Source organism: Panthera tigris, chromosome C1, assembly GCF_018350195.1.
Source record: "Panthera tigris isolate Pti1 chromosome C1, P.tigris_Pti1_mat1.1, whole genome shotgun sequence".
Classification (NCBI taxonomy): Eukaryota; Metazoa; Chordata; class Mammalia; order Carnivora; family Felidae; genus Panthera; species Panthera tigris.
The window spans coordinates 138,503,277-138,528,342 of record NC_056667.1 but is presented as its reverse complement, the minus strand read 5'-3'; the positions used below and the strand labels follow the sequence as shown (position 1 = coordinate 138,528,342).

Genomic DNA, 25,066 nt, shown 5'->3' with positions numbered 1-25,066 from the left:
AAAGACAATGTACAAATGGCCAATAAACACATGAAAAATGCCAACCATCACTAAACATTAGTGAAATGCAAATCAAACCACAGTGACCTCACACATCACACCTATTAGCATGGTTACTGAAAACAAAAATAGCAGCGCCTGGATGACTCAGTCAGTTAAGTGTCCAACTCTTGATCTCAGTTCAGGTCATGATCCCAGAGTTGTAGAATCCAGCCCCGCATTGGGCTCCATGCTGATGGTGGAGACTGCTTAAGATTCTCTCTCTCTCTCTCTCTCTCTCTCTCTCTCTCTCTCTCTCTCTCCCTCCCTCCCTCTGCCCCCTCCTCATCTCACTCTAAAATAAATACATACATACAAACATAAATACATCAATAACCTTTAAAAGAAACAAAAATAGAAAGTAAGAAGTAATGGCAAGGATGTGGAGAAATTAAAACTTGCGTGCTCTTGTTGGTAGGAATGTAAAATGGTGCAGCTGCATGGAAAATAGTATGGCAGTTCCTTAAAAACTTCAAAGTACAATTAACATATGATCCAGCAATTCCAGTTCTGGGTATATGCCCAGAAGAACTGAAAGCAGACACTTGAACAGATATTTATACAGCCATGTTCATAGCAGTATTATTCACAACAGCCAGAAGGTGGAAGCAACACAGGGTCTACACGTCTAACTATGGATGAATGAATAAACAAAATGCAGTATACATGTACAACAGAATATTAGCATTTCAAAAAGAAAGGAAATTCTGACATACGCTACATATTGGATGGACCTTGCAGACGTTATGCTACGTGAAACAAGTCACAGGAGGACCTATGTTACTTCACTTATGTGAGGCAGCTAGAGTGGTCGAATCCATTGAGACACAAAGTAGTGTAGTGGTTTCCAGGAGTTGGGAAGAGGAAGTGTGGGGAGTTATTGTTCGATGGGCATGGGGTTTAACTTTGGGATGATTAAATTCTGGAAATGGATAGTGGTGATAGTTGTACAACATTGTGAATGGACGTAAGGCTACTGAATTGTACCCATAAAAACGGTTAAAATGGTAAGTTTAATGTTATGCATATCTTACCAAAATCATTTAAAAACCAGCTTACCAGAATGATAAGAAAACTAGTAATGTTCTAGACCAACAGTTCGGGACCAAGGGGCCAAGATGGGTTGTCAAGTATGTCCTGAATAACTCATGACTAACAACAGCTGAAGAAATCAAGTAAATAATTTATCTATAAATGAGAGATACTATTATGATAAGAATATCAGCCTTACATTCTTTCAAGTATATGTGTAAGCAGAAGAGAAATAAGTAGAATTTAACCTACACTGTATACATGTCTAGGCTCACCTATGAAATCTGCCACATATGTAATTATCGTCTGATAGTCAGTCGGGTAAAGAACAGATTGAGAATTACAGTTCTGGGTGACAGAATCATAGAGCCTTGGATGGAAGAGACTTAAAGAGGCTTGACCAGTCACCAACCAATGCCTTAATCTCTTGTATACGTCACAGGGAACTCCTTGCCCCTCTAGGCAGCAGGCTTAACTTGGGGCAGCTATCAGGATCAGAGAGTTCTTGTGGTTGGTCAAAACCTGCCCCCCTGTAGCTTCCACAACCCTGGGTGGTCCACCATTTGGATCATACAAAGCACACTGAGTTTCTTAATGACAGCAACTTGAACATGTTGAGAAATATTACATCGTCCATATGTCCTCCTCAGAGTTTTTTCTTTCTTCCGAGCTAGGAATCCCTAGTTCTCTCAGCTCCTCTTCATCTGAACTCACTCTGGTTTGTCCACATCCCTCTGAATAAGACAGACAGCCACCATCTTTTCATGGAGCCTCTGCTGCTCTAACAACTTATGACGACTTCCCCAAGGTGCGTGCAAATGCCGAGGAAGGCAATGCAAGAAAAACAAGCTGACCTGAACATGCCTGTGATTAACACAGCCTAGAAAAGTTTTCAATAACGCTCCCTGCTCTTTCTGAGCTCCTCCTGGCTTTCCTTTTCCCTTTTTACACAGGGCAGAAATCTAGTGTGGTTTCTTTCCACACATATGACTAGCCATATAAAATTTGTTCATTTGTAATTTTTTTTAACCTGAACAACAACATGGTTGAAATACATTTAGAAGCTGACTTTTAATCCCCTTGTCTCGGTGGGTTGCTTGTTTTCCCCAGGGTCCAGACAAAGGGTGCTGCCAGGGCCCAGAGAACCTCACCTGCTATTTCCCAGAGTTCCCTGCACAGCAGAAGGCACTGCTTCCCACGATGTGCCTAGATGCACTCAGACTGCACACACCTGTCTGCATCCAAGCCACTGCTTTACAACTGCCTTCCCCTGAATTATTTCCTTTGGACCTCATAACCCAGCCATCCTGGTGGGTGGGCAGATACTTGTACCCTGACTCACAGGGGAGGGAACAGGACACCAAGCTTACTTGTTACAGCCACGTGTCGGTTTGCTTTGCCTTCATCTATCACATCCATGACTTCCTCGGGGCTTGACACAAAGCGCTCGGTGCACCCCTGCAAAAGAGTTGGTTCAGGTTCACCATTAAAGGACCAGAAAACACCAGTATTTTAAGACAGCTAAACATTTTCCCATTTTTCTCCTAGAGGTGCAGATTAAGAGAAAGGCTCCAGTGTTGATCCCACCATTTTTTCTCCTGCTTCTGGCTTGAATTCTACATGAAAAAGAAGTCTGAGCAAACCTTGGGAAACCCAGAAGTAAACCATAAAAGAAATGCCAGATTTTCCTAGATTTTTAAATACCTGTTCTTACTCAACAGCATGAGTTTCTGTTTCTGAGAAACAGAATAAAGAAAACCAGTGACAGAAAAAGAAATGGATGAAATTTTGCTTTGCCTTCCATTCTAGTCCCCAACTTTAATTAGACACATTCTAGACATAATGCTCTGCTGGGCTTCCCCTAACTACAAAGTATAAGCAATTATCCTCCATATAAAAGCCTCTTCACATGTGAATAATAAATATTTGTTCACTTCTCCAATTCTTACCTTATGTGATTAGACATCTGTGGTATATTTACAGAGATACAACTGGAGAAATTAAATGTCTATTTTTTTTACCAGATGAATATTAAATGTAAGGAACATGATGAAATACCTCCATACACTTTATAGGTAATGTTGTGAGCATATTACATAATAATTATGATGACAGTGACCGGAGACAAGTCAATTGCATCATCAAGTTTTCCTCATACCTTTACATACGGGACTCTGTTTTTGTCTTCATGAACAGCCAAGTTCGTCTTGGATACTACAGAGATAATAATGATGGCATGCAGAGGAGAGAAGAAAAGTTAAAGACTCAGTATTGGAGGATAAAGAGAAATTGTTACCGAAGACAGGCAAATCTCATGTCTTTGCCATACGCAAGTTTAAGCCTTGGCTGAGAACAAGCAGATAGTGTAAAGACAATAAAAGATCTCTGTATTTTCATTAGTTCCTTAAGCAGAAGTGTTGTGAATCCTTTCAGCCTCCCTGGACCTTAGTTACAGAGCAAATAGAGGACAAGCATTCAGGTTACTCACCATCCAGTAAGTCCCTGATTTTGTCCAAGTAGATCTCAAAATAGGAAACCTAGTTAAAAACAAATGGAGTTTGAAACAGAAATGCCACACTGTATTTAAAAACTATCACTATTAAAACTCATAGAAGGTCTTTGTCATGTACGGCTAAGAAGAGCAAGAAGAGGGGCCACAAAGTGAAGAGTTGGCCGACTCTCCGGGCTCTCCAGCCTCCTGACGCGTCAGCCTGCTCTGCGGGCCGCTGCCCAGTGCGGCCACTCTCCGTGCTTGACGGCCTCTGTGGTCTTGACTCAGGTGCTCCTTACATTGTGTGCTGGGCATCCACCCACAGAACGACTCTCCTTTTCACCCTATGTGAGCACCAAGCAAACTTCTAGGTAGGACAACAGTTGCAACAGAAACGTCCTTCACGAGCAATTGTCAAAAATCAGTAGGCCTCTCCTCATGTGTGACACTGACACCCTCACCAGACTGGGATGAAACACTCACATGAAGAAGTAGGGACTGGAATAAGGGCACTTTGCTTGGAACTACAAGAGCTCAAAGGGAACAGGGAGAGAGAGCTGCTGATGGTGGCCACCTTTGGGGAGTCCAGGAAAGGTCCGAACAAAATGTGATTTAAGAAAGACAGACTAGCCTGCGAGAGGGAAAGGAAGCCTTCCCATCAATTATTCTCAAACGCCAGCCCAGAACCACCTGCAACAGCATCATCCATAGCCTTTGTTTAAATTGCAGAATCATGAACCCTATTGTAGTCCTCCTGAATCAGAATCTCCAGGAACAGGTCCTAGGAATCTGCTTCTAATCCCTGGTTAGTTCTTATGTCAGCTGACATCTGAGAACAGCTTTAACTAGATATGCGATCTTGGGGGTTTAATTCACATGTAACCGAGACGAGAGGCCTCAGTTTTCCCATCTGTCAAATGAAGCCATTTGGACTCGATGATGTCAAAAATTCTGTCTAGGATTCTGCACTTTTTGTCTACACCTGCCTTCTGCATCTCAGATCAACTTTTCTTTCTCTCATGTTTATGGGTTTTCTTGAAACCTAAACAAAAGAATGGATAAACAAGTTGTTAAGGAAGAAAAAACGTGGCAAAATAGTTGTAAAGTTGGAGTGTAACTCTACAGGTAAGACGTCACCCCTGCATCCTAGCTCTGAACCAGTTCTACCTCTGGTTGTGGGAAGTGAAGCTTCCCCAACTCAAGGCTAGTCCTCACCAACTCAGTCCCACTTATTACCTTGTCTGTGTCTCAGCCTGGAGCCTAGTGACTTCCCAGTTTCTCTGAGAGCTGGGGCTTCAAACTCTGGAACCTGTACCTGGCCATCCTCTCCATATTGCCTGTCTCCCTAACAACCTGAGCCTGCCTGATCATCTGTCAAACTCCCCAGTCACCAAGCCTCGCACATCACAGACACACCTAGTTGACCTTGGAAAGAATCACTGCTCCTGAAACTTCTTCCTGTGGCTGGAATCCTAGGGTCTGTTTGGCCTCTAATCTTACACATCTCTCATTCAGCCTCCCTGTGGCCAACTCAACCCTGGTTCCAACCCATTCTATTGCATTTCAAGACTGCCTGGCTTTCATTAAGACTTCTGCATCTTTGAGGGGCACCTGGGTGGCTCAGTCGGTTAAGTGTCTGACTTTGGCTCATGGTCTCGTGGTCTGTGAGTTCAAGCTCCACATCGGGCTTTCTGCTGACAGCTCAGAGCCTGGAGCCTGCTTCAAATTCCGTGTCACCCTCTCTCTGCCCCTCCCTTGCTTGCACTCTGTCTCTGTCTCTCTCTCTCTCAAAAATAAATAAACATTAAAGAAGATTTTTAAAAAAAGACTTCTGTATCTTTGAGATGTACACATGTATCCTTATTTCCATAGATTACAGAGAAATTACACTAAAAAGCAGTCATAAATTACATGTCAACAAATATGCCAATTAAAATCCTGTTCACATTTAATATCTTCTTTTACCACAGAAGATACTGGTGCTTGAGTAGGGGGAGGGGGAGTGATTTTGTTATTTTTGTCATTGCAAATGCTTTCTGAGACCAGGTGGAAGAAAAATAAATATGCAATTGTTTTGCATTAAGAAATTGCATGTTCAGAAATAATGTTTAAAACCTCTATGGGGCTCACTTTAAGGAACAGATTTTCAATAGTGTTTTAATCAAGCCTCTTTTTCTTGATTAAGCCTGTCACTGCTCAGTTCAAATATGGAACAATCGCTAGCCTTCCCACTTATAATTATGATGTATGAAATAAGTGAGCATAACTACAAATGCAGAACAGAAAGCCAGACTGTAAAATTCAGCCCTGGAGACTTGGGTGTTGTTTCTTCTCTCCTGCTTCATGCTGGGGCTGTTTTTATCTTAATAAGATTCACACTATTTTGAGGGCAGTAATTGGTTTAACATCTTACTCTGGGATTATCCCATAAGAACCCTACAGTAGTTTAAGGTATTTAAATGCAAACAGCCTTAAAGATGTACTAAGCTCCTAAATCTTGATCCCATCAAAGCAACAGGCTTCTGTATCCTTAGATATAAAGAACCCTGGCAAAGAGGAGAAACCAGCATTAGCCAATAAAGGGAGCAAAAAGATTTATAAAGTAAAAAGACTTGCCAGATCTAATTTATAATGGGGCAAACAGTTGTTGCCTTGTTTTTATATAATTTAGGAAAGGCACATAGCAGAAATAAGTAAGGTGGAAGTTTAACATAATGGAAAGGTGTTGCACTTGGGATTGGTGAGATCAAGAGTCTAATAACCTGATCTGTAACTGCTGCCAATAACCTGATATGTAACTATGGCCAGCCAGTGCTGTCTTTAAACTTCAGTTTCTTCATCTCTAAAATGATGGGCCTAGGGGTGCCTGGGTGGCTCCGTCGGTTAAGCGTCCGACTTCAGCTCAGGTCATGATCTCGCAGTCCGTGAGTTCAAGCCCTGCGTCGGGCTCTGTGCTGACAGCTCAGAGCCCGGAGCCTGTTTCAGATTCTGTGTTTCCCTCTCTCTCTGACCCTCCCCCGTTCATGCTCTGTCTCTCTCTGTCTCAAAAATAAATAAACGTTAAAAAAATTTTTTTAAATGATGGGCCTAGTGCACTAACCCAGCCTTAAAGAATGGTCAGCCTCTTGGCTCATGTCCTCAGCTCCAAGTCTTCTTAGAACTGCCTGTGTCTCTTCCTCACCCCCTGTCCACACCGTCCCCAGTCGCCATGGCAGGAACTCAGCCAGCCATGTGTATCCTGGACAACACTAATCAGAGCTGGGGGCAAGCCCTGCTGTAGGCTAGGACAAGGAGCCCACTCCCTGGGGAATTAGGAATCGGGAATAAGGGATGTGGAACAGGAGTTACCATGGTCCTTCTCCCCTTACCCATGCACCCCCTGAACAAAGATAAAGCAAGCAGACAGAAATGCAGGGACTGTAACAGGGATAGTGTTTCTTTCAGGGGTGATGAAAATGTTCTGGAATTAGTGATCATAATTGTGTAATTTTTGAAATATAGTAAAAACCATTAAATTGTACACTTAAAAATGAATTTTATGGTGCATGAAATGTATCTCAAGTTTTTTAATTAAAAAAAAAAAAATTTAAAGGAAAAGCAGGGTCTGGATTCTTACTTTTCTACAACCCCCAAGCCACATACCTTCACATTTTGTACCTTATAACAGTTTTCTCTAGTTGCTTAAACAAGTGGCTTTCAATCTCTTGCGAACAAAGGAGCTCCAATGAATATACCCCTAATACTCAATGTTATGAATTAACAGCTATAGTTAAGAGATTAAAAATCTCTTTCAATTCAAATTTAAGTCAGAGCAGAGGTTCTGGTTTAAAACAAACAAACAAACAAACAAACAAACAAACAAAAAACAGGAAGGATAATACCTTCCCTAATACTTGTCAAAGTGTGCTTCCCAAAACACTATTCTATCATACCCCAAAAGGAGAAAAATATGTCCACAGTCAAATACGCAGGAAAATGTAATATACTACATGTCCCCTTTGTAGAATTATGCTGCATAATAGCATGTTTAACTTGTGATGAATCTAACATTTTTCAACAAAACATTTTTTCAAGCTTATTTGGCCACATAAACCTTTTCCCTGGTAACCCACCTATTAATATGAGGGACCTGGAACATACTTTGGGAAATGCTGTCCTCACCCAATCATAGACACATTCTGGTCACATCTCTAGAAATCTACAGGGTAAGTATAGAATTCAAACAACTATCAAGATGATTCCATCCTAAAGAAGGCTTTTACTTTATCTCAATTATTTCCTCAGTATTAACCTGAACCATTAAATAACTATGGCTTTGCCTATGATGGCACGTCATCTAAAATACATAAAAATCATCTTTTATGTACACAGAAAAAGAAGAAAGCTAAGAAACATGATTTGGGGCTCAGTTTCTTCTCCTTGGACTTAATCAAGGGCACTTACCTTGATATGAAACTCCAGGTTTTCATCCATGGAATAGATGTGGTCAAAGATGTCGTGCGCGATCCTTGGGATGATCCCCATGAGTTGAGGGTCATGTAGCTTCCCCTAGTGAGTGAAAAAACACAAGCACAGGGAGCTAAAGAGTGCTGGGAAACCTGTCTGAGAGAAGGGACCATATGTGGATGCACGAACAGAACACCGTGGAGAGGGAACACCCATACACGTATGTCTGCTCCTTTGGAGGGTCCACCTGACAGGCAAACAGACCGTTAAGTTCATGGAAATAGATCAGCATGCCGCTCTTTTTACCAGCAGTGGGGGGCTTGTTCTATCAAGCCCCAAAAATATTCATTCCTGCTGCCGCTCATGGCAGCAAATGGGTGTATGTGGGTAAGGGTGTGGGTAGAAGGGAGGAGGGCAGGAGGGCGGGAGGAAGACTGAGATTATAGGATGACTATCACATCCCAAAGGTGGTTTTTGTTTTGAAATTTTTACAAACTGATCAGAAGGTACAAGTCCAAGTTAATCTGCGTTAATAAAACCACCTTGAGAGCTGATAGTTTCTTTTATGTCATCATTGCTCAAAAATTTCTCACCTTATTCTAGAAAAACCTTCAGTATCGCTTCACAAACCAATCAAGAAAAGCCATTTCATCGATTTCTTAAAAATCCATAATTCCCAGCCTGAATTGTTCAAGTAATTTTTGGTTCTTTCCTTTCCTTTTCTTTTCTTCTCTTGTTTTTTTTTTGGGGGGGTGGGCTGTTTCTAATACTTAAATCCACTTGTAATATATTCTTATTCTTTTACCCCCCTTTTTTCTCTGAGAGAGGTCTAGCCCTCTCTTCCCATGGAGCCAGCACCCCTAGGAACCCTCCTCCAACCCTAAGGCGGGGTGTGGGGGTGGGGGTGGGGGGGTTGAGGGATATTTTATCTAAGGGGTAATGGGTTAGATGAGTTCTTCTGTGATTTGAACTATTTTACTAAATCCATGTTTAAGATCCAGATTTGCTGCCTCTGAAAACTTTCAAAAAAGATATGCCATAGTATTTGAAAGCAATTCCTAAAGAAGAGCTCTAGAAGTATTTACAGCGGCAGCCCTAGCAAGGGCTCCCAGAGAGCCTTCCTTACTCCCACGCTCCAAGTTCTATTCTGTTCCATGTTAAGCCACCTATCAGTGCACAAACACATAGTCTGCAGGTCTAAAGTAATCGTTGGCAACAGTATTCCCAGAGTTTTTCAGACCTTCAGAAAGTTATAAAACTCTGGGAAAAAAAAAACTGGAACTATAAGAAAATCACAAAACCCGTCTTACTCTTCAGTCTCCCAGGGACACCAACAGCCTTCAGCAACACGATGACTCATATCCTTGTTCCAAATCTCCCTGCCACCTGGAAGACCTGCTTTGTTTTCCTCAATCAGATCTTCTTTATCCTTCGGGGATTCACCACATAGCTCCTCTTTGACAGGTTGACTTTCAAGCCAATATTTGAGTTACCAAAAGCAAGAAGTCACATGGACCCTGGCACTAACTCCAGGCCACAAAGCGCTCTACATTGTGAATCCTCCTTTGCACACCTGATCCCTAACCTTCCACTCTCTTGAAAGCAAGAGAAAAGCTGACTTTAGATATATCTGTCCTCTGGCAAAGCTCTCTTACCCGGGAAAATGGGTTCTCTCCTGGAATGCCTTCATCTGCTAAGAATCCTATATCATTTGATATCTTTATATTGCTTTTTGTTTGACTGTACAGTCCCTAAAGGCAAGGTGGCCAGCGCATACGCATTTCTTCCCACTTCTTATGATACTTAGTACGGTGTCTACTGCATAGAGTTATTGTAGAATACAAATTAAACAGTATACATAAAGTGCTTAGGGACAATAAATGTTAGCATTATATTATTCAGCTCATATTAGGTTCTCATTAAGCAGTCGTTGGGGTTTATTTGACCTGAAGAGTCTGAAAATATATTTCTATCCCGGACCATTAACATATATCTTAGGAAAATAGCCCTGAATGACTGAGACACAGAGTTTCTCAAATGTTGGTAATCTTACTTCTCACAGGCCATCATAAACATCAAACACTGGGCCCTGTATGCTCAGGACTATGAAAATTGCTGGCAGAAATGACCCGGACAGTGAAAGGGGTGCCTGGGTGGCTCAGTAGGTTAAGTGTCTGACTCTTGATTTTGGCTCAGTTTATGATCTCATGGTTCACGGGTTCAAGCCCCATGTGGGGCTCAGCTCTGACAGTGTGAAGCCTGCTTGGGATTCTCTCTCCCTTGCTCTCTGCCCCTTCCCCACTCACACTCCCTAGATAAATAAACAAAAACAAACAAACAAATAATTAAGAAATGACACAAGACAATGAAAACACAGATCTCTCTCCAGTCAAATGTCAGGATGCCATTGGGTCAATCCACCTCAGAGAGTCTGAGGAGTGTCCCCCCACGCTCCCGCAGAACCCTTCAATAATCCATCATAATCCTTTAGCTTCTCCTCAGTGGTTCACAGACAAAGAAGACCGAGTGATAATTCACAAATCATTTATAAATGACTCCAGTCTGTTTCTCTAGATACTTTCCCTTTCAAAAGGTTTATCTTCCAATTGATTTCTGGCTCACACAAATATTGACATCCCTTTGTTTGCCTTTGTCAGGGTAAGAACCAAGGCAGAACCAGGGATGAGTCTGCGACACTCCCTGTTGCTTCCCTGAAGCCCACACCCAAAAATCACATGAAAGGGAAGGACATGTTAATTTGGAGAAGGCATGATAATACCTCCATTCCCATGGTCACAGAAGTGACACTCAAATCTAGCAAAGGTTTAGGGGCTGGGATGCTTGATCTAGCTCATAGGCCCAGGAGTGGTGACAGCTGAGGCTTTATGTTCAGTACACTGAGCCTGCCAAGACAGTGTGTGTGTGTGTGTGTGTGTGTGTGTGTGTGTGTGTGTGTGAGAGAGAGAGAGAGAGAGAGAGAGAGAGAGAGAGAGATGTAGTGTGTGGGTGTGAGTGGTGTTGAGAGGGTGTTGATGTGTGTGGTGTATGTATATGAGACGGAGGGGTGCTCAATAAAGGTCTTCACTCTTTCTTCAAATAAAATACACAAACACACACACAATAGTCACCTCAGGTGATAAAAGGTGGTAAAAAGCAGAGAGCTATAGAAATTCAGAGAACAGAGAGTCCTTTCCAGCTGCGGTGATATGAGATGGCTTCCCTGAGGGACACCAAATCTTGAGAGATGGAGATCAGGATGGGCAAGAAGCAGGAAGATGAGATGAGAGGAATGCAACAGAGGCATAGGAACTGAGAAACAATACCCCATTAAGAGAGCCATGACAAGTTCAGTTGGCTGGAGGATCAGGGATGGACTTGAGTAGCAAAGGAATGTCCCACTTCACCATCTTTCTTCTCCCAGAAAACACAAAGAACATTTGTATACTTGTATCCTACATAATCCTCTTCCAAAACTTCTCCCACTTCTGAACGTGGCCTTCTCGGAACATGTGTGAAAGAAGAAACCAGACCCAGGCCACTGGCCGCAGAACAAGACTCCCTTTGTTCTAGCCCCAGTTGCCTTCTCAACCTCCCAAGCAGGATGGTTTCCTGAAACACTTAAGATGGGAAAGCAGGCGGCCCGTCAGCTCACACGAGCACCAATGCACTCGGACAGGCTCATTAAAAATCACTCGGCTGGCTCAGCTCAGCAGTGGGGTGGCCTGCACCATTCCACGGGCTCCCGGTGCCCTTGTGGGCAGAAGGAAAAACAGCGTGTCTCCATCTGTCTAAATCGGTGCTGAAGAGGGACACAAAGCAAGGCACGGGGCCCAGAGAAGCCCTCCCGGGCAACACACACTGAACGAAGGTCCAGCCCTCCCTTCCCCTGGATAGCCAGCACCGCCAGCAGCCCTCCCTCACCCCAGCCCTAGAAGCACCGGCTGCACCTGCCCTGGGCCCAGTGCACCACGGTGCCCTACCAAGCCTGGCATCAGCACTGTCAAGTGTTTCCTATTTTTACTGAAAATCCGCCTTAAATGCTCCATCTTCAGAAGCTAATCTTTCCAATTTTATGTAGGCTTATCTGTTTGTTCTCCTCAATAGAAAGTAATGGAATCACCACTGGATGTCAGACCAAAAATGAGGGGATTAAAATGAAAAACAGCTTTAAAATGTGACAGCTCTGTCCATTCAGGGAGTTAACATCCCCTTCCAAAAGCCTTTGAAAGATCACAATGTATAATTCCGAATACATAAAATCCTTTCAGATGGTGCAAGCCCTGTGGGGCTTTTTTTTTTTTTTTTTTTTTAATTTAATTGCATTCCAGGGTCCTGGATTTCTTGGTCTCCCACAGTCTCTATGACTTCGGCTCGGGGCTCCTCCTTTCCTCTGTTTTCCTTTAAAGTATCCCCTACCGTCTTTCCAATCTATAATCACCCTACAGAAAGAACTAAACTAAGTGTCTGTGGGGGCAGGGGGATGCTGGGAAAGGGCTCCCATCTGCCCCACCCCGTCCTCCCGTGGACACAAACATGTGATATTCAGAAGTCACAATAAATAAAAGCAACCCCTTACAATCAACCTGTTAAAACCGACAAGGATGAAAAGGCTACAGAACTTAGGCAGCTATGAGAGGAACCCGCACAGAAGCCAGTTCCCTTTAGGGGGCCATGGGTCCCTCTGGGCCCACAGCAGTGCTGCAGGCCTTGTAAGGTTCACACTGTGAGACAGAGGGCTCCAGATGCTCTCATTTAACACAACATCTCCGATTTTGGTTTTAAAGAGCTGGCATACCTCTTTGCCATCTCCTCACACCCACCGATGCCCCCCGCACACAACACAAACTAAGATTTTACTCTGGGGACAGGTCTCTCCTTTGATGGTTTACAATTTAAATTTCTGACATTTAGCAAATATCTTGTATTTCCCAAAGATGAATTAATTCGAAAGCCAAAAAGGTCATTCTTGTAAACATTCCCTATGATTGGGGGGCGGGGGGGGAGTTCTAAATATTGCATTTTTGTTGTTGTTTTATATACCATTTGGTAATTTTCCAAGAACCTGGAGACTGATGGATACCATCATGAGATGTGCTCTCTCTCTCTCTCTCTCTCTCATATGCCTTATGAAGGAGCTATTGTCACAGCTGCTGGGAAGGCTGGCACTTAGGAAATCTATAACTGCAACTTTTCTGGTGCCTAGAAGGTCAAGGGTCTGGGGCTCAGCAAGAGAGGCAGGCGAGGGGCTGGCCATGCCCGCGTCTCACTGCAGGAGAACATGAGGTGCAAGAAGACAGGGGGCCAAGGCTCAGGTGTCAGGCGACAGTCCTACTCTGCGCAGAAGCAGTGGCAAATAAACCTGATGCCTCCTTTAATCTCTCCAATCTCTGAACCACTGTCCACTGCAAAATGGGTGAACGTAAGTCAACACCACAGAAACGAGATCCCCCAGAGTCCGATGCACACTTGAAATCGGTGTGAGCAGAACATCAGAGCCTCAAGGCTTTTTGCCTCGGGCCTTTGAAATCTCCTCTTCAATAGGAATGATTCATAAGCTAAACCGATTCTGCAGCGGCTGGCCAGCCGGCCGGCTCACTCAGAGACATTCCCAGGAGGGTACCGAACATGAAAATCCTAAGCTTGAAGGATCAAGGATTCATCTTACCCTGCTGCTTGTAAGCTGAATTCCCCAAACTTCCTCTGCACAGTTGCTTGTAACAACCACTCTTTTACCTCTCCTCACCTGTCAGGGGAGACTTTTAAAGAATTATCCGCCCTGAAGGGCTTACAGGAGTCCGTGGCAAAAAGCAGGAACAGAAGACACAAAGGGGGCCAATTTTGTCCGCAGACGTGCCTTGTCTGGAACACAGCCTGGAGCCGCAGACCTCCACCGCCAACAATTTGCACTGGGGTCACACCTTCGAGAGCTCACAGGGCCAGGAGTGTAAGTTAATGACAGAGGATGCTGCACGTACATTCATACTCTCTTGCAGTGTGCAGGGATGGGGCCAGTGTGGACTGGACAGGGCATGAGGGTATCAATTGAACAACTATTTTATGGAACCCCTCCCAGGTGACAGTCGCTGTTTCACACAGTGGAAATGTCAATAAACAGGCAAACAAGACAATGAAGAGCTCTGCTCTAGTGAAGTTTACACTTTATATTAGGTTGAAATTTCATCCAGTGTCATACAATCTTCATAAGTAATCTCTACACCCCTACACCCCACGTGGGGCTCGAACCCACAACCCCAAGATCAAGAGTCCCACACTCCACTGACTGAGCCAGCCATGTGCCCCAGGATCTTCAGAATTTTCAACCAGATTTAGAAACTTAGAATTATGTGAAATCATCCCATTTTAAACACTGCCTGCAATTTTAAAATATGTACAATAATAATAAATTTTTTAAAATGTAAAACACGCTGTATAGTCCAAATAAAAATATACCTGTGGGCTGAATTTGGTCCACAAGCCAACTTCTTTAAGTCTCTGACATACAGTTCTTCTGAGGAGACTCACCTCCCCAGAGTAGCCCCACTCCTTTAAACCCTTAGGGACTTTCGCAACAGACTTTCTCAGTGAGATTAGGGCCACAGGCCCTAGGATACTCGCACCACTGTTCAGCTTGTTGCTGATTCTTTTCTAATAGAATTTACTACTTCCATTTCGAGAGAGCTACCAACAAAGGATTTTTTTAAAATTCTGAACTCCTGAGATTTTATTACTCACCATTATTTTAAAACTCCACGGAGACAAAATAAATCGGTCAAATGTGACCAGCCCCTTAGCCATCTGCCTTGCACAGCCAAGGGGCCACACGCACCTGAATTTGGCCAGCCACACAGAGGTTGCCATCACAGCATGCTGCAATCTTACCTCCATGGTGTGTGTTTTTCCTGATGAAGTCTGTCCGTACGCAAAAATCGTCCCGTTATAACCTTCAAGGACATCTGCAAGCAAGAAAAGAAATTAAAATTAACTCATTACTTTGATCATATGCTAGTGTTGGTTCCATATTTTAAAATTACATTTTCCAAATGGCCCATCTCATTTTTCACACAAACGATGTCTTTCAGCTCCATTTGCATTTTAAGTAGAATTGTGAGATAAAAGCATAAATGAAGGCCTCCACTGTTCCACAAATAAAAAGAAATATACTCACATTCCTACACTACATATTAATGCAAAAGAAGGCAGACACCCTTTCTCCCAGTAACATCAACATTTAGACAGATTATCGAGCAGTACACTCTCTTTTAGTTGAGAGATACTTGAGTTTTCTTCTCTAAGTTGATCTCCTGAGATCAGTCAGAGGAAGAAAAACATTATCAGGGTCCTGAGTCTCTGGAATGAAGTGTAGAATAGAATTTCTTTGCTAAAGATCTGATTTGGGTCAGTTTAAACACTGGCCCAGGCAAGCTCCTTAGGAAGGTTTCTCAGGAAGGCTGCACAGAGCCCCTTCAGAACCAAGTGAGTCCAGAGCCTGGGAGGACAGGCCCCCCCACTCTGTAATCCTGGCCACATGGTGACAATCCAATCAGCCCAGAAACCACCGGGGCCCTGACTCAAAGTTCATGCCTCTGTTATTTCAGTGACTGCTAGCAGGCCGGCCCAGGCCCATCAGCATCAGGAATTTCTTTTAATTACACAATGAGCATACTGTGCAAACCTCCACACAGGGCAGGCCAGCCTCCATTTCGCACAGGGACGAGGGGAGGCGTGCAGACAGAGGCTGCTTTGCACTGCAGATTATCTGTGGGAATTCTTTCAAAGCAGCAGAGGTGATTAAAATATATTTCCCTCAACCCTCCTTCATCCACATCAACATCACCAGAAGGGAAATAGTACATAATTAATATCATTGACCCAATATCTCTACGTAAGAGGAGGAAGTCTCATTCCTGAAAGGACAGTGGGGGCAACAAGAGGAACCCCCTAATGAGGTGTCCTTTTTCAGGGCTATGTACAAAATCATCACTCCAGGCCATCAGCTCCATTTATTTCAGGCCCTTAGGTAGGTTGGTTATTTTGTGTTTTGGGCCTCTCTGAATTCTATAATGTCAGTTAATGTTTGTTGTTTGGTTAGCTTTTCTAAAAAATTTTTCAATACACATTTTATTGATCTGAGGTTACTGGAGGGTGAACTGAGATCAGAACAGAAAGTGGGATTTTCCTTTAGGAAGCTAAAAAAAAAAAAAGAGAGAGAGAGAGAAAGTAAGCAGATTTTTTTTTTTTTAATTCTAGCAGCCCTTAAGAGTTTGTGTCAAGCTATATTGAGAGAGAGAGAGAGAGAAAGAGAGAGAGAGAGAATGTTCACACATATCAAACTTCTAACTTCTGGTAATGGTTTCCTTGGTAACAGGAGAAGCAGAAACTTAAAGACTACAATGTACGGGCTAGAGGTTCAAGCTTCAGTTTTCACAAAAATGTCAACTTGCTCAGAGAAAAGATTCAGGGTGGAAAGCCTTTATAGGACCATGAATGTGATGTGCTTTGAGGGGCACAAGAGGTTACCACCCTGCAGCTGAACTTTTAACATTCTGTATTCATGGCATAAACAACTCCAGGCCACTGGAATGCCAGCCATAATCACAACACTAAAGTTTCTATTTATTAGAAATTAAATATCTGCCGCTGAACTGCAAGGGCTTCCTTACCTGAAGCCCCCGTGCGGGAAGCACTCTGGGACCTTCCAGCCCAGGCTGTAGGGCAGGGGTGAGGAGGCCAAAGCCAAGTGTCCAGCTCCCTCTGCTCCTCCTAATAGGCCTGCTGGTCACCCTACAGGTGCATACGCTCGCAGGAGGAGGCTCTGGGCAACATCCACACGGTAAAGAAAGCTCAGTTCAGCCTGAGCCCCACTGACAGAAGAAAGCCCAGCACATGCTTCTGCCTCTGCCAGGAAGCAGTGGGGCCGGGGCACCTGAATTCAGCTCCTCTGGCCGGGGCCCACACCTCCAACTCCAACCTCCCCAACCAGAAGGTACAATCCTATTAGCTCCTGGTTGGCTGCTGCTCCCCAAAGTCCTGCGGGGTAAAGCCTGGGACATGTAGACGAAAACAAGCACTCATAGAGAGCACCACTTCCTCCGGAGCAGGGAGCTGAGGAGCAACTGAGACCCCACTGGGAGAGTCCTTGACCGTTGGTTGCTGCTTTTAAACATGGAGTGCAATTACTGTTATTATTATTTTAACTAAAAGGGAGCACATAAAACCCCATCAAAACAAACTCTGCTTGACCTTTAAAGTACTATATACGATCATGTTAAAATTAATTCATTGTTGGAGAACTATCTCTAGTGTTCAAGGATGAACAGACCTGATGTCCTCTATCAACGCAATTGTGAATTAAATTTTAAAATTTTAAAAGAAACTTTAAAAGAAAAGGAAAAGCTCTTCGAATGCAGTGTTCCCTATTTTCTTCCAAACTCCAAGTCTAGGGGGTCAGTTTGTTGACTTAGGCAGGAGGGGAGAGGAGAGGAGAGGCAGAAGGGGAAGGAGAGGAGAGGCAGGAGGGGAAGTGACAGTGCATCTGGGTGCACCCGCCAAGGAAAGCAGAATGGGAGAGCAGGTCTGTGCTCAGCGCCACGCTGAGCCACGCAACCACCCCCACCCGACCCGAGCAGAAACAGCCCACAAAAAGGCACTTTCATCACGTTGAATGACAGTTCCTGGGCCCAAGGAAAGCATTTGTTTCAGAGCCTCTCTCGTAACAGAATGACTATTTCTGTGCGCCAGCCGCGGAGCCAGGAATCAGTTCAGCCAGACAGAACCTTGCTTTGTGACAGGCTCTGGCGTGATGTGATCTCAGCTCACACCACAAAGCCAGCGGCACCCACAAGCACACAACACATCCATCCGGCAGCGAAGCAAATCCAAAGAGAGATTCCACTGCAGGTGGGAAGAGCCTTCTCACCTCCAGAGAGGAGGGAGGAGAGGAGTGGGATCCTTGAAAATACTTCTTGCCTCTTTTGCCGTAGACTTCAGAAGCCAGTTTTCCGCCCCAAGTTTTTGCTAGTTCTGAGTCCAGACCTTGCTAGAACAGAAGAGTCTGTTCCACTACTGGGTAAGAATTTGGGGAAGATGTAATCATGTAAGTTCCTGAGAAGGCTGTCATGGCCTCCTACCAACTCCCCATGTGAAATGGTGGCCTGTCAGTGGCACCAGGGTCTCTGGCAATATTGGCTGACAGGTAGGTCATCACTGCCTCAGAATCCTAAGGCTGCTGCTGACCAGTCAAGCTACTCAGGTAGGCCGCACGCCCAGAGCACATAGAGGCAGCCTTCTAAACAGTACTGGCAAACCAGAAGGCTGGGCCCAGCTGGTCTGAAGGGAAGGGCACCGTTACATCTTCAGAATGGAAATGCATCTCACTGTTGGAAGACAGGCAGGGCCAACCCGAGGCTCTGGAACCACAATCTCTATTCCTTCCCCCTCTCCCTCCTCCCCTCCCCCCCCCCTTCTCCCATACCCATTTCTAATCCTGTCCTTCTGCAGTGCTTGGTTAATAGTCCATATGGCCTGATACACAAGTAACAACTCATAAATTGCTATTAAATGCTCATTATGAGCTCACCAGAAAAGTAGGGACAGGATAGTGTAGAAAAATCCAAGGAAGTCAGACAAGCTCAGCCTTAAGTTCCAGCCCCGCCACCCCCTAACTGACCTGGCCAAGTTATTTGACCTCAACCTCCTCTTTAGTACAACAGGAATAATAATGCTCACACCTCATAAAATTGTTGAGGTTTAAAATACAATAACATATGCAAAGTACATACAGCGTGCCTGACAGATAAGAGTAGCCAAAAAAATCTATTTCTTCTTAAGAACCATACATAATAATAATATAGATCTTATAATATCCTGAGCTTAAAACTTTTCAATGAGTCCACATTGCCTGAAGGATAAAGCCCATCCATTTCTACCAAACTCTAATCCAGCCCAGGTACCCTGCAATACTAAATTGCCCAAACACGCCATATTATTTCTCTTTATGCTTTTCCTATTCCTTCTGCTTATACACCTCTGCTATATTCTACAGTCTTCAGGACACAACCTTTCCAAGAAGCCTTCCTTAACTCTCCAATCCTTATCCCCACTCACCAAAGTCAGTCTCAAGTGACTTTCTTCTGTGCTCCCACAGCATTTTGCACACAGCCATCTTAAAGCACGTACTACCCATGGGTATGATGACTATGGATGCACCTGTCTCTTCACCTATACTTAAAGCTTCTCACAGACAGTCTTATATATCTTGGTGACTCTAGTCCCTAGCAGTGGTTATACCACATGGTAAATACTTGATATCCTTGCATGAAGGGATGAGTAAAAGAAATAATTAAATGAATGAAGCTAAAGAAACTAGGTCTAGCAAACAAGAAACCACCTTCTCTAGCCCTGGACAGTCTACATTTAGTGAATTTGAAAGGCAATTGCCCAGGATGACTTCTGTAGACTGGGACATAGTTACCCGTACTTTGATAATAGCATCCAGTAACCATGGTTTTTAATTCCTAGGGTCCACAGAAACCTTCCTATTCACCATGTTGGTAATCACAAATCCTATAAGCTCTTCTGGAAGAAACAGAGGAGAATCCTACATACTGTTTCAGACAACATTTTGATTAACAGACACCAGACAAAGATGGGGGTGTGGGAGATACCAGAATTCTACAATCAAATGTTTGAAATATGTTTTTAAAAAACTAGTGAAGTTGAAGGGAATCAAAAACCCAAGAGAGAATAAAGCCATCCAGTTAAAAGGAGTCTTCCTGATCTCAAAAACATTAAGGGTTCAGAGACACTTGAAAGGAAAGCTCATGGGTCTACTACATTATCATGAATCATGGGGACTGTGGTGACCTTCAGAAGTTACCTGATTGAATTCCTGGCCTCTAGAAAAAGAGGCCCCTACAATACCACCTTCCTTTCCTGATTTCAATAGGCTTTGTCAAGGCAAAAAAGACCTCAGTTGTACCTAGTAACCATTCCATGGAGTTTTTTCTCATATATCTTTGTTTTACCTTGATGATGAGGAAACAACATGGCCACTTCCCCTCACACTAGTTTCACTGGATATTTTAAAAAGTTAAATCAGGTCTTCATCATATAACTTCCTTTCAAGGGAGAATAAGGCACTCTTAGCTGTTACAAAATGAGTATGCTCACATCATATTTATAGTGCCTGAAGAATATCTGTTTATCATATCATGTCAGAGCCTAATTTTACCTAAATGGTTTTCTTTGTGGCTCACCATATACTGGGCCTCAAGTTATCCAATTAGGTCACGTCTTCATGAGAATTTTCTAAGAATTGCCTACTTCTGACATTTCATACCATAAAAAAACCCAAACACTGAAAGAGACTCAACTTCTCTAGTAATGAAGAATGAAAGATGATGATTATTATTTGTTAATCACAGGACTTTTTAAAGATGGCATGCATCCATCTCTAATCAGAACATCAACTCAGAGATGCGTTTAAATTGACCTCATGCTTAGCACAGCATATGGTAAATACTAGTTGGTTCTGATAATGAAAGGGGAGAGAAAAGGAAGTTATGGCTCACATGTGATTAATTTTACTTCCACAAAAATAAGTAAGAGTCTGATAATGGAGAGGAAGGAGGACAGAGTAGGAGCAAACTAGAGCTACACACTCCAGAGAGAGAGAGAAAACAGTTTTAGACAGGAAGAGATGAAAAACAATAGAAGCAGAGAGAAAACAAAAATTACCATCAGATACAGCCCTACAGTAGTAATTCAAGAAGAGCCTAAATTCAGGCACGTTTTTTTTTCTCTTCTGTTTTCTATAATGATCTTACTGTGAAGACCTTCAAAATTAATTGATGTCTGCAACAAGAATGTGAATAACCATACACCTCAGCGAGGAACAGTACATACTGACTGACTCTCCCACGCAGGTGCCCAGGGTCAGAACCAATCTAACAGATGTACCCAGGGCTGGCTTGCATGAATTTCAGACAGGTTACTCAGCTCAGCTTCCAAAAACAAGCACATCTTGCATGACAAGGTGCTTTTTGAATTTTGATTTTGCTTTTTACTCTTTAAATCTAGAGCTACCTATAAAGGTGGCAACATCAGCACATTTGGAAGCACAGCTGCCATAGCATGCAGACTAGAAGGTAAAGATTTAAAGATGAAAAGCAAAGAAGCAGGAGATGCCCCTCAGCTCTGTCCAGATGGCGAACTCTCCCAAGGCAAGCTCCAGCCCGCCTGATGTGAAAGGGCAAGGTAGAGCAACGTGTAAATTGGTTCGTCTCCCTGCTGTTAAATCCTTCAGGGCCAAGGCCAGTCCCAGAGAAAAGGGCTGATCTCTAAGACAAATTTAGGCTTCAGGCTATCTATTTGGAGGAACAAATGTTGGTATCTGGGTGGAAAAGTTGAAAGTGGGTTAGACCAAAGTATATTTAAGGAATGCTGAGTAGCAAAAACAGCTCAACAACCAACGAGGTAATGTGATTTTGTGATGCTGTAGAGAACTCCTTGATGCCCAAGAATTTTCCACGTTTAAGGCTTCTCCCTGAAGACACAGATGCACAAAATAATTCAGCCAAAAATATACAAATGGAGCATCAGAAATATCTATTTTTGTCTCCTTCAAAGCAGAAAGGAGGCCTTATACCTACAGCAGTACTTTAAAACCTTTACAGAAATAGTGTGACCATAGCTTTTAAGCTTCTAAGTAGCAGAATAACTCTGCCAAAAAGGTGGCAAAAGAAATAAAGACATTTCCTTGGCAAGGAGATTTGGAGAGGTTAAAGAACTTGCCTGACATCATAGCAAATCAGGACCAGAGCTCGGGCTATAATTCAGTGTTTCCAATTAGTAGGCCTCTGCTTATAGTCAAGGCACATTGATTCCTAGGCTGCAAATATCACTTAATGTTTTCAATTACTCTGAAAGGCCCAGGAGGAAATAAAGAAATAGCACTTACCTTTGACAATTTGCTTTGCACACGCATTGTAAACCTGCTCTTGGGTCGTGCTGGGAGGCAGCACTCTGTCGAAGACATATGGTTTCCCTTGCTAAAAAAGAAAGACGAAAGGAAAGGGCACACATTAGAAGTTTAGGAATAAAAAGCACTAATAGCAGTTAGACCACAGGCACTAAATCACAAACCCTATCCTTGAAGGCAGTTCCGTACGAGACTATGGAATTATTACAGAGTGAACCACACATACAATGTGTGTATGTGTAATGCATGTTGAGAATTCGAGAAAGAAAAAAGGTGGTTTTTTTTTTTTTAACTTGAAACACTTTTTCTGATGAAAAGCAGGTTGATGCTTCATTCATTCATCTGAACAAATATTTACCTATTGAGAGCTTCTTCTGAACCAGGACTAGACTAGAGTCTACCCAACTCAGAAAACAGTCCTGCCTGTAAAGCGCTCAATCAAGGGTGGCAGATAGCTGATAAACAAGAAAGCAAACACCCGGGAAACCACAAAATGCCTAGGTACAAAATAATGAGACAGAGGGGACAAGAGAGAGAGCAAAGCAGATCTTCCTGAAGAAATGCCAGTTACGTGGATCTTTAAAGGATCAGAAAGATTGAGGCATGTGAAGAGCCATGGAACAACATACCAGACAGAGCACAGGGTGGAGCAGGCAGGAAGGGGCCTGGAGTGTTCGAGGCACTGAAGCGTGGTACAAAAGGAGAGGAGAACGGAAATCAGGAGCCAGTCCATGCAGGGCACTGTTTGCCAAGGTAATGGGCTTGGCTTGTATTCAATGGGAAGATGACATGATCAGATTTAAGAAGCTGCTCTTAATAGCAAGTTATTATTGCTTTGCATCCCAAAGAATTCTAGTGTTTTCTTCATATGTATAAGTGATGCCTTAACTGGGTAGAGCCTTTCTAGTCACAGGGCACCCTTCTGTACAGTACATCGAATGATTTCCCCAGGTGCAGGTTTTTGGGGTCTGGTCTGAGACGACACGGCACACTACTCAAGGAGGTAACTGTCAGAAGGAAAGGAAAGAAGTTCTGCCCTGAGACTGAACGAGCCCTGACCCCGGACCACTCAACGTTCACCAGGGAGTCACTGGACACTCATGTGCCAGTGACTGAGGAGTGGGGAAGCTAGTGGCTGGGAAGACACAGCCTCCTCCCGGGAGCCACCATCACCGCCCAGGCAAGGGGTGGCCCTCCCCCTGCCCTTTCCCACAGCATGATCTACCCATGTAGATCTTTATGTCCCACATGGTGGAAGGGAGGGCAGGAGAAGGGAAGGAGGGAGGGGAGCTCAGAGTCTCCTTCACTCCCACCCTGTACCTCCTACGTGTGGCTTGGACACCAGGAACCTTACCCCAGGACAGTCCAGTGCCTCAAAAAGATAACTGCTCATGAGGGACTCAAGGACAAGGCTTGTTACATCCTGTAACCTTCACACAAAAGTCTACAGCTGCCAGCTGGCTTAGCATTGTACTTTTTTACGAACATGGGTAGTACTACACATAGGTAAGGTCTTAGGCTTCAGGCGTTATGCTTGAGCTTTTAGTCTTTGAAACTGGAATTGAGTCAACCAGGTAAATGAGCTACTTCCTGTTTGGTCTTAGAAGAAATGGAGAATTTTGAGGTGCCATGAAATATTGTAGAGGTTTTTTGTTTTTTTTTTAAGTTTATTTATTTTTGAGAGAGCACAAGCAGGAGAGGGTCAGAGAGAGAGGAACAGAAGATCTGAAGCGGGCTCTGCACTGACAGCAGTGGAGCCTGACGTGGGGCTTCCACTCATGAACTGCGAAATCATAACCCAAGCCAACGCTGGATGCCCAACCAACTGTGCCAACTGTGCCCAAAATATTGTTTTATACAAGCAACAGAGCCAGTCATTTTGTTAAAATTATGGAAAGGGGTTATTTTCTGATGTTTTGTTCCTGGCCAAGTCTCATTCCTTTAGTGAACCAAGTATTTGGTTTGGATAACCAAGAGAATATTCCTCCTTGGTGAACAATTGCCAACTATCAGTCCACTACATTCTTCTTAGCTTTATCTATTCATAAAATTAACTAAATGTCAGTAAGGTAAAAGGTTAGAACAAACACTCATAGAGTTTGCCTAAGTATTTGTCACCAACTAAAACTTCTTAAAAGAAACTGTAGCTTTGCTTATATTTCAAACAAATCCACTATTACTCCAAACTTGATGAGAATCACCAATATAAACCATCTTGTTTCCAGAACGATCAGCTTTGGGTTTTTGAGAAAATGCACTTACTGCAGCTGGAAAAATGACCTATTTTTATATAAATGGTACAAAAAAATAGGACTCCCCAACTTTGCCCTTCAATTTAAAATGTTTGTTGGAGTGCATTATACATTCACTTTAAGAGAGGTAGAAAGCAAGAAATTGCCACTCCTCATTTAAATAATATCATTTATCAGATGACAGATAATACAACAATTTTCCATAAGCTGAAGTTAACTCCCAAACAGAAACTGCCTTCAAGAAAAGATAAAATTTAGAAAATGATTTGTTTTGAGACTTCTCGTAAGGACTAGAATGTAAAGAAGTTAAAAACAGAAGTATTTTTGTCTTTTCATACACTGAGTTGGCTATGCAGGCTTTTATTTTAAGTGAACCTTAGAGTCTTGAAATTAAAATATAGAATTAAAATTTAGTTACTGATTATTTCCAAAGAACGGATTTGTGACATAGCCATGCGAGCTGTATATACAACTGCCATTAAACAACAACAACAAACAAATTACGCTTTGCTGCATTGGCAATGGTATGAAAATCTCACAACCCCTGATGGAGACTTCAGCAAAGCCCCATCTCCCACAGCCCCTAGGAGACAAGAGTCTCCTTGTTTCTGATCCCACTGTTGCTGAGGGTTTCTGTGGACAGATGTTGGGCCCACCCTGCTCTAGCTGTCACTAAATGTTTTAGTTCAGCTACAGAGTACATTTTTCAATTAACATTTTAATAGGAGTGTTAAGTGCTAGCACTTGAAACTGAATGATGAGGGCACCAACTACTCCTGGAGACGCTTTCCTTGCCGGGCACCTATTCAGCAGGAGGTTCTCCCATCT

The 25,066-nt window shown here is 43.2% G+C and overlaps 1 protein-coding gene across 5 annotated transcripts in view; it reads right to left on the bottom strand.

Annotated features, from left to right (window-relative positions):
- The window catches only part of KIF5C (kinesin family member 5C), a 162,434-nt gene that overhangs the window by 87,021 nt on the left and 50,347 nt on the right, over positions 1-25,066 (bottom strand). For 3 of the 5 annotated variants that reach the window (XM_007078543.3, XM_042994423.1, XM_042994424.1), the window contains exons 2-7: positions 21,966-22,056; positions 14,888-14,961; positions 8,006-8,110; positions 3,560-3,608; positions 3,230-3,285; positions 2,442-2,529 (exon numbers count right to left, since the gene is read on the bottom strand). In XM_007078543.3, coding sequence (XP_007078605.1) covers positions 2,442-2,529; positions 3,230-3,285; positions 3,560-3,608; positions 8,006-8,110; positions 14,888-14,961; positions 21,966-22,056 — 463 coding nt within the window. Of the gene's footprint in view, positions 1-2,441; positions 2,530-3,229; positions 3,286-3,559; positions 3,609-8,005; positions 8,111-14,887; positions 14,962-15,680; positions 15,723-21,965; positions 22,057-25,066 lie in introns of those variants that run through there. The other 2 variants (XM_042994425.1, XM_042994426.1) reach the window with 2 other exon arrangements.